Genomic DNA, 10000 nt, shown 5'->3' on the forward strand with positions numbered 1-10000 from the left:
CGGTGCTTACCCCGACGCGCCTGTTTTATCTTGGGACTCAGCATGGTAACGGTTACCGTGGCAGTGCTGCACCCTCTCACAGCAACGTGTCTGCATCCCTCCGCTAACACACACACTCACACACAAACACACACACACTCACACACACTCACTCGCAGCAGTCACACACACGCACGCACGCTTCTGCCTCGCCCTGCTACTCCTCTTCCTCCTCGTTGCATCTCTCTCTCTCGCTCTCCTCTCTCCTTGTCTGGCACAGTGTCACTGTCTGCTTTTATACACACGCACACACACACACACTCAAACACACGCAGACGCGCACACACGCACGAAAAGCCTATCTTTCTTCCTTCCTGTCTTTGGCACCACTGTACGCTGTGGCTCCTTCACTTTCTCTCTCTCTCTCTCTCTCCTTCCCTGTCTTGTTCTCTATCTCTATTAGATATATCCCACTATCCTGCCCCTCTCTCCCTGTGTCCCACTATTCCAGTGTGCTGTTCTCCTTGCATTCAGCCTCTAGCACTGCCCACTTTCTCTCACGCTCTCTCTCTCTGCCCCGCCCTCTTTGTCTCTCTCTCTCTCTCTCTCTCTCTCTCTCTCTCTCTCTCTCTCTCTCTCTCTGTCCCTCTCCCTGTTGCTCCCTCCCTCTCTCTCGCTCTCTTTCTCTCTCTCTCCCTCACCCTGTCTGTCTGTCTGTCACTCTGTCTGTCTGTCTGTCTGTCTGTCTGTCTGTCTGTCCGTCCGTCCGTCCGTCCGTCCGTTCGTCCGTCTGCCTGCCTGCCTGCTACTACACACTCAGGATCTTCTTGTCATTGTCTGTTAATATGTGTGTGACTCTGGTTGTCCTACATCCAGCCAGTGTGTTTTCCTGTTCCGTCCACCCGTGACAAATACAAATATCAATAATAATAACAACTAATTAAGAGAGTGATACAGACCTCGGGCTGCTTGCTATGGGTGGATGCATGGGGCCCGCCCAGGCTACGAATGTATCCACACCATCCAATAACGAAACCGTTTAGAGGAGTAAGGCGCACACTTGATGGCAAATATTGTCTATTGTGTTAACTTTGGGTCGGGGACATTTATCAAAAAAAAGTTTTCGCTGCTGAACATCGCGCTGGTGTGTTTTCGTCCCAAGCAGGTTAAACAGTTCTCTGTAGGCAGGAGAAAAATAGAAACGGCTGTGTGACTGTTAGCACCTGCTCCCACAATGGCTGCTCGCGAAAATACACAAGTGCATATTTTAAGACGAGCCTCCGCCCTGGCAAGGCGCCAACGACAGCGCCGCTACCCGGGAGAGCTGAGGTACCTAAAGAGGTGTTATGTGACGGTGTCACACACACACACGCACACACACACATACAGACACACACAAACACACAGACACACACATACAAACACATGCACACAGACACGTACACACATACACGTACACAAACACGTATACACACACATACGTACACCTCTCACACACACCCTCACACACACACACACACACACACACACACACACCCTCACACACACACACACACACACCTACCATGACTAAAGTCAAGGTGATGGAGCAGATAAGGGCTGAAACCTAAGCAGCTGGGCCAGAGACATGCAGTGTGTGTGTGTCTGTGTGCGTGTGTTTGTGTGTGTGTGGGTGCGTGCGTGCGTGTGTTTGTGTGTGTGTGAATGCAGGGAGATCGGGGGTAGACAGACAAACGGCAGCAGCCGGGAACAGACCCATATAAAACCCTCGGTGATAGATAGTGGACATTTGACATGGTGCGTTAGAGAAGAGGGTATGTTGAGAAAATGAGGTCGTCTGTGGCTGCAAAATCAGCTTGTAACCTTGCGAGTTAGCTTGAAAGTATAAAGAATCCCAGTTTGTATCAATAAACAAGTGCTAATGAGATACAGTAGTTATCCATGAAACTTGGTAGTAAATTTAAAGTACTTAAATGCCCTACTATACGCAGATATAATCTGGCAGAGACGTCGTAAAAATCATGAAATGATGGAGCAACAACTCTAGCAATACAATGATGAGTTTTCATTGACCTAAATAGATAAAAACATAAAATGTAACTTTACCAAATAGTATTTCTTCTGCGTCAACGGCAAGTGGAGTCCTGGAGATTGCTGTGTGTCCATATGGTCATCATCTCTCTATCGTCTCTATCTGAGCTAGGACACACACACACACACACACACACACACACACACACACATAAACACACAAACCTTATGGTCCCTAAATTACGCGTTTACCAAAAGCTTAGTCTTATACTTAATTGATGATTGCTGACCCACTCAAATGGTTCCATTCACACACACACGCACGCACGCACGCACGCACACACACACACAGACACACACACACACACACACACACACACACACACACACACACACAGAGACAGAAAGACAGACAGACAGACAGACACACAGACACACAGACAAACACACGCACACACACACACATTGCTCAGGGACGTGCCTTGCATGGCTGCTGTTATTGACCAAACACTGACAAGCAGGCTGAGGAATGCTTCCCAGGGCCAGGCTAAGCTTATAGCCACTGAGACAAATAGAGAAGCAGTCATTCGGACATTACTTGCCATGTTGTCTCTAGAGGACGGGCTGGCTCGATGGCGCGCAGTCTTGAGGGCGACTCTTCTTCTTTTTGGGCCCAAAGAAGTGAAGCCGGCTACGTTTCCCCCATCGGTGTCCTGTCTTGGAGACGATCACAACAACATGCTAAGAACATAGCACATGTCTGTGCTTGTTACTCGAAGATGTCTTTCGTTTTTCCCATTCATACAGGAAGTGCGTAGCTCACTGACAGAGAAGTGAAATTTGCTGACCTCTTGAATATTTTCAGAAGTAAACTTATTATCAGTTCTCTCTGCCGTCAGATTTGGTTTCATTGGCAGCAGTGCTGGAAGCACAGTAAAGCAGAAGGATGCTAGTAATGTACCTTTGCCAAACAACAGAGTCCATGTAAATCACCCTGGCCCGGGGCTGACCTCGTCCAGGGGCTGAAGGCTGATTCATGCCTGCTGCCTACGACTGGTCGTATTTATGGCGGGTTGGCTCTCTGCAGCAGGACTGGATGTCCGCAAACAGAGAAAGAGGAATGGTCTTAGTTGAAGTCATCCAAGGAAATTAATTGATGATATAATTGTAGCTAGTAATTCAGATAATCATGTGGCAGTAAATAGAGGAGTTGAGTTCATCTGGAGGTGGTGCTGATGAGCTGTGTCGGCATTAGAAGCTTACCAGAAGCACAACAATGTTGAGGACATTTAGCTTGTCTGTTGTCCAAGTGCCCAAGGGATTAAATAGACCAAAACCACCCCGAACATTTGCAAGGTTACACTGATAGGAAATGACTCTGACTATAAATGAATGATATATTACAGAATTAGGCTATCATTACAATTCTCCTGATGAAATTTGCCCATTGTCATCCAATTAAATCAGTTGGGGTATGTTTATCACTAGGTTAACTGCACACAATCAAAATGATAGATGCATCGATTTACTGTCCTTATATTCAAAGTTTTCATCCCAAAAGGGCTTCATACAGAGCCATATGTTATGCTCAGAAGCATGTTATGCAGGCTTTATTTAATCATTATTATGTGTCTGAACAGTACCAGCGGACTTCCTGTTCAATGCTTTGATGCAGCAAAACTGCATCAAACTGAGCCACATCACCTGACACTGTAACTGGCTTCTGCATTATGCTTAGTAAAGGGAATTTAAAGGGCTGACACAGATTACAAGGGGGAGACCTTTGCCCATGTTCCCAAATGCTTTTGGATATGCCTAAAGTTGTTCAACTGTATTTGGAATTGTTTAAGACAAAGTAGTTTCATGTTAAGTATGTCCCTTCAAAACAGGCCCTTTGGTGGCAGGTTAATAAGCTATAATTCAAGGCTGTGTTCATTTTAGGTATATTTAGGTATTTCTGAAGCTCATAGCTCTTACGATTCTGTTAATTGAACAGTGGTGGTGTGAATTGTGTAGATTTTCCTTCAATTAAGTTGTTAGGTGGCTCCTAACGAGCCATTAGGGGGGCTCTGATTAAAGCGCCCCTCTTGGCGTGGTAGGCTGAGGAAGCCAGCCAGTAAATGAGTTAGAAACACTTTCAAATGGTGTTTAAACTTAAGTCCTCTACCTGGCTAAATGGTAATACAGGTACCAGTTAATGTCTTCCATTTGAACAATGTATAAACATGGGGTGAGAGGGTGAGAAAATAAGCAGATCCTCGCCAATAAAAAAGTGTCTATACATATTGTGTGTGTGTGTGTGTGTGTGTGTGTGTGTGTGTGTGTGTGTGTGTGTGTATGCCACCATCTTCTCCACCACTCACGTCCAACACAAAGAACGAGCCGGGGGGCAGCGGGGTGCGTCATCATCTATAATGTAGAGATGTGTTCCTGAGGGACGTGAAGGAAATGAGTGTAATGAAGAACGCAGAGAGACCTGCAGGCCCATTAGTGGGAGTGGAGGAAGTGGCCTGGTGCAAACGAGAAGTAGCCGGTCAGGGAGGTAATAGCATTATGCTAGTCGGGAAGAAAGCCCTTCCTCTGGGAGTGCAGTTTGCTGAAGCCGGCTGCATGTGTTGTGTGGATGGATATGCTAATCCCGGGCGCAGAACGCTAACGTAAAGGTCAAGCTGAACACGTCACGCCACAGGTATGCGTCATTTAATGGCAGGCTTTTTATTCAAAACTGCAATACTGACGTTAGAAGGTAAAACGTGTGTTATATAAAATCACAGACATGCTGAGACATGATATCCTATTTGTTTCTGCTAAAACACAGTCGAGAAATGTCCCAGCTTCACAGGACAATGCGTGTTATTAAAGCATGGCTCGGAGCCTCTGTCGTCCACAGAGCTCGGCCGTGCACAGTTTCAGTGACAGTCAAGAATCTCAGGTGTTTAGTGGTCGGAGTGGAGATGAACCTTACGGCAACACCGCATGAGGGTCTCTAGTAGTGTAGTGCGTTCAAATACAGTCAGAGCAATTTCATCAGTAAACAGTTCACATTCAAGTACAACAACTTAAGGTGGCAGTCACATTTTTTTGTTTTATACTAATAATAACAGACTTGAGATCCTTTTTTGTTTCAGTGTAGACAAAGGACTTTTTGTTTCCGTGAGGACGCCGATCTCCACGAGGTTTGGCGGGTCCTAAATGACGAGGGCTGCCTGGTCCGTCGGGGCCTTCCTCCTCCCCAGGCTGTCTCTCCCCTCCAGCAGGAAGGACAGAACGGCCGCCCAGCGCTGGCCGAGCGACCGCCGCCTGCCCATCGCCTCACCCTGTCGGAAGAAGGTGGTTGTCCCCGCCACCACGGCGTCAAACTGTTCCTTCAACAGCCACGCCTCCCAGAGCAACGTCAGCGCGTTCATGACGGCCAAGGTCGCCACCCAGAACTCCGCCCCTAAGAACGGTAGCCACGACGACCACGATGACGTGGCGCCGTGGTACCCGGCGGCCTTCTTGCCGTTCAGGTAGCTGGTCGCCGTGACGAGGAAGAGGAGGTGGGCGGTCACCAAGGAGATCAGGAAGACGAGGAATAGGCGGTGGTTGTCCCTGCCCACGCAGCGGTTGAGGAAGAGGCAGTGGTGGTCGTAGTCAGCAACGCACACGTCACACAGCTTACAGTGTTTACTGTGGTCGGGCTGGAAGATCTGCGGGGGCAGGTAGGCAGGGGGAGGGGGGGGGGATCAGGGCGTGAGCGGCGGCACGGTGCGAGTGCACTCGGGACACTCCGGAGTAACGGGACACTACCGACCGTTAAGAGCGCTAACGTTGGAAGGTTCAGGTCTATCAACCGCCACGTACTGAACGACGTGTCTAGTCGATGAAGCTTGTCTAATACTCCAAAGTTTCGGTTCGCTTACTTTTTCAGACTAGGTTTCCCAAGGGTCGGATTGTTTGATTCATATTCTTTTATAATAACAAAAGTAAAAGCACACAAGGAACCTCTTGAGGCTGCCAGTGTTATAGTTTAGTGAGATTTCTAAGTGTAGACTGGTAGTAGCTGGTGTGCAGGACCCTTTCTCATGCGTACATGGAGGAAAACAAGATCAATTTTTTTAAATCTATAGATAGGGAACTGAAACAAACGTGCTACTCATAACAGTAGCTTGTTTCTGCAGGGGGAACCATCAATGCTGTGCAAAATGCACAGATTGTCCTACAACCCACTTTGATCCCCCCTCATCTCCCTCAGCCCGGGGCTATTCTCCTTACCCGGGGCTATTCTCCTTACCCGGGGCTATTCTCCTCACCCGGGGCTACTCTCCTCATCCGGGGCTACTCTCTTCACCCGGGGCTATTCTCCTCACCCGGGGCTACTCTCCTCACCCGGGGCTACTCTCCTTACCCGGGGCTGTTCTCCTCACCTCGCAGTAGGGGCAGAACCTCTGGGGCTTCTCGTTCTTCTCCACCAGGTCTGCGATGCAGGTGAAGCGGGGGTCCGACTCCGCCCGGCCCAGCGCCCCGGGGTCCTGGGTCAGGATCTTACACAGCAGCCCCAGCACCAGGGCGAAGTGGAACATGGAGAACTGGACCAGGAGCCCGGTCGACCACATGCGTGGGGCCAGTGAAGGATCATTCCAAGCTTTTACATTCCTATTATTTTTCTTCTAATGTCAGGGGAAAAACCCCAATGCCCGCATTCTACCTGTATGCATCCTTGAGCAAGATGCCCTCGCCCTTACCTGCTCACCAAGATGCCCTCGCCCTTACCTGCTCACCAAGATGCCCTCGCCCTTACCTGCTCCTTAATGACATGGATCTCAAACCCCCGTCGGGTCTGTCACTTTGGACCAAAGCATCCGCTGAACGACTGCAGAGCAGCGAACGGTGAACCTTGTAGTTTGTGTCAAAGGATATTGAGCATGATTTTCCCATAGAAGCAGAGCAAGGTGTGGAACAAGCCAGCGAAGAGCGTTCCCAGGTAGATGGGGTTTGGTAACCTGGGAAAAGCACCACACAACACATCTAAACACGCGACCACCACAGGAAGACTGCAGAGGATGCATTAGCCAGGCTGGAAGGAGCAGTGATCTCCAGTGAGGGGGTGTGTGAGGGGATCTCGGGGAGACCTTTGGTAGGTGGTCATGCGGTGGAACGCTGTGAAGATGCTCCTGGCCAGCCAGGGGAACAGCAGGCCGCAGAGCAGCCCCCCGTAGCCCCCCACCACGGCTGCGATGATCAGGATCACCGAGCCGCTCAGAGTCGGGTAGAGCAGCGTCCAATAGTACAGGACTGGGCCACACGCACGCACACACACACACACACACACACACACACACACACACACACACACACACACACACACACACACACACAAACAAACATCATCTTCCTCATCTTCACCATGCTCATCCTCATTATATCTGGATAATAACTTGGGTACATCATGGGCTGAAGAATATTTAGAGCTAATATAAAGAGTATATTCACCGTGGGACTCCTTTGGCGTGTGGTGCATTGGCTCATTAATATACAGTCTCAGTAATTTTGTGAGTTGCTGATGCCTGAAAAAAGCAGAAAAATATAAACATTCACCTTCAAAGCAAGCCAAGAGAAAGAAAGGGGAATAGATACAGGCGGCAGGTACAGATGCAACACTGATGATACTGTGGTATTATTTACACGGCCCTGATGGATTGACTCACCTAAAGGTCTTCCCCAGCTTGCTGAGGTCCAGTGGGGTGAGGCCGTGGTGGTTCTTCCAGTGGAGCATCCTGTAGCCAGTCCTCTGCAGCAGCGTCCAACACACCTCCACGCCGCCATGGTCTGCCGCCACGTGGAGCGCTGTCGCCCCCTCCTGGTCAAGAGCATCCACTGCACATCTCTGGTAACGCAAGCAACAAAGATGGACACAACGGGGTAAAAGGCATGAATTGATGCTGTCGCATGGTTACCAAAGTAACACCTTTTACCAGCTTGAATACGTCCAGGGAATGCTCCCGAATACAAGAATACCAAAACGAGAGATATGCGCTAAAAGTAGTAATAAATGGGTGTCACGCGACGATGGTGTTTGACTTCAAAGGTGAAAAAGGTGTAAGTGTTAGACTGATTAGAAATGATTTACCTGGTGTCGGAGCAGGTAGCGAACCACCTCGGTGTTGCTGGTGGAGGCAGCCATGTGCAGCGATGTGAGATGATACATGTCTGAGTCAGAGTACCGGAACATTCCTGTCTCCCACAGGTAATGCATGGCTACACTAACCACAAACAGACAAACAAACAAAAATACATATGATGACAACAATATGGTCATGGTTAATATGTACAAACCACGAACAGACAATTTGTTCACTTGAGCTATTATGCTCAGTTTAGAACACATCTCAGTTGAGATGTACCATTTACGTATCTTGAGATTAAACTGTAATGCACAAATAATGGTAGATCAAGCCTCTCATATAATCTTTCTAATTGATATAGCTTCTCTGTATTATGCACACCATTTTATGAGAAAACTGAATTATTTTTAAAATACTCTCATTTTGATAAGATGCTTTTATTGTCCTCAGCTTCACTTATAGCTTTTGGTAAATCTTGTGCTGACTAGAGGGCTGGATGTTAATGTAGGGGCGTGTCCTCTGCTTACATGCTGCCTCCCAGGACGGCATGGTGCAGAGATGTTTTCCCCTGCAGGTCCACCAGTCTCAGATCTGCCCCGTGTTGCATCATCTGGTGCATGATGTAGATGTTTCCCTGCCTGAGGCCGAGGCCCGAGAGAGAGCATCCGTTATCATACATCAAATACTAAGCATTTACGTATCAATATAAAAACCACAGCTAATACAAAAGATGGCCCCCCTGCGAAACAACAATGTTCGCTTTAAGAAGCGGTTTGTGAATGGATCGGTGTGCGATGAAGGCCAGCCAACATTCACTCAATGTTTAGAGGTTTGTGAATGTATTATCGTGGACAACATTCGCTGGTCGAGATGTTCGATGCGGACGGCACTGACCTGCAGGCAAAGTGAAATGAGGTCTGTCCCGCTTCGGATACTAGGTTAGGGTCAGCACCGTTACTTAGCAAGCTGTCAACCAGGGGGCGGTTTCCATGGAGGGCAGCATAGTGGAGAGGAGTGAAACCACCCCAGCCTGGGAGAAAGACAACACGGCATGCACACAGTTAATACAGTTATACTCGCAGTACCTACATCAGCAGTTATACATACAGACACACACTGGGACATATAGACACTAATGGGCTGCAAGCACATAAGCGGCTCACTGCATTCTTGGTTGTCTTGAAACTAACAATAAGCCATAAGTAATCATTGGAGAGATTGATCCACAAAGGTGAAACAGCTCATATAATTTCTGAGGGAAAATTGGATCACTGATAAGCACAGAAGGATTTGTTATATTTAATCAAGCATCAACAGACTTTGATATCACCAAGTCAAATACAGCATTTACACAGTATGGTCACGGTTTAACCCGGTTTCAGAGATATTACAATCACATAACGTAAAGGCACATCCATGTACAAGTGTTAAACCCTGAACACTGCATTCACGGCAGAATAATAAAGAGCATGGCATGTACAGCGGGGTGCTAAACTCCATACTGCAACAGCTTCCTTTAACACCGTGATACCTTTCCATTTCAAAGTTGTCATGCTACGTTACCTTTTTCCTTGAGAATTGATCGATCATTTTTAATCAATTCTACACACTGCTCAATATTCCCTCTCTGTATGCAGTCGAATATGTCTCCAGCGCATTCAGAGCTTTCAGGCATCGTATACATGATGATCAGCTAAAACAACGCCCCTCAATTTCTAACAGGCCACTTCTAACTTTGAGCTACGTTTAAAATCTCGGTTGTAACAACGTCCTATCGTAATCAAAATCTATATTGGTGGTCATATTAATCTGCAAAGTAACGGGATCCTCTATTGTGATATACCGACTGTAGCAGACCACGCCTGGCCAACCTGATTGGCTGTATT

The 10000-nt window shown here is 47.9% G+C and overlaps 2 protein-coding genes across 2 annotated transcripts in view; both read right to left on the reverse strand.

Moving 5' to 3' along the window:
- Positions 1 to 125, reverse strand: part of arhgap22a (Rho GTPase activating protein 22a) — a 10715-nt gene extending 10590 nt beyond the window's left edge. Inside the window, exon 1 of the mRNA XM_079729844.1 lies at positions 11 to 125. Within this exon, the coding sequence (XP_079585970.1) occupies positions 11 to 96 (86 nt within the window). The 5' untranslated portion in view covers positions 97 to 125. The remainder of the gene's footprint in view (positions 1 to 10) is intronic.
- A 4825-nt stretch (positions 126 to 4950) lies between these two features.
- Positions 4951 to 9798, reverse strand: LOC307071009 (uncharacterized protein; the record flags this gene model as incomplete). The annotated part of the gene is made up of 10 exons (XM_079729845.1): positions 4951 to 5699; positions 6417 to 6607; positions 6910 to 6992; positions 7122 to 7284; positions 7483 to 7556; positions 7698 to 7876; positions 8120 to 8252; positions 8642 to 8748; positions 9005 to 9144; positions 9678 to 9798. The coding sequence occupies 10 exons, from the start codon at positions 9796 to 9798 to the stop codon at positions 5199 to 5201; spliced, it is 1692 nt and encodes a 563-aa protein (XP_079585971.1). The 3' UTR covers positions 4951 to 5198.
- Between the last annotated feature and the right edge of the window lie 202 nt (positions 9799 to 10000).

The sequence above is a fragment of the Pollachius pollachius genome (genome assembly GCF_949987615.1).
Source record: "Pollachius pollachius genome assembly, chromosome: 2".
Taxonomy (NCBI): domain Eukaryota; kingdom Metazoa; phylum Chordata; class Actinopteri; order Gadiformes; family Gadidae; genus Pollachius; species Pollachius pollachius.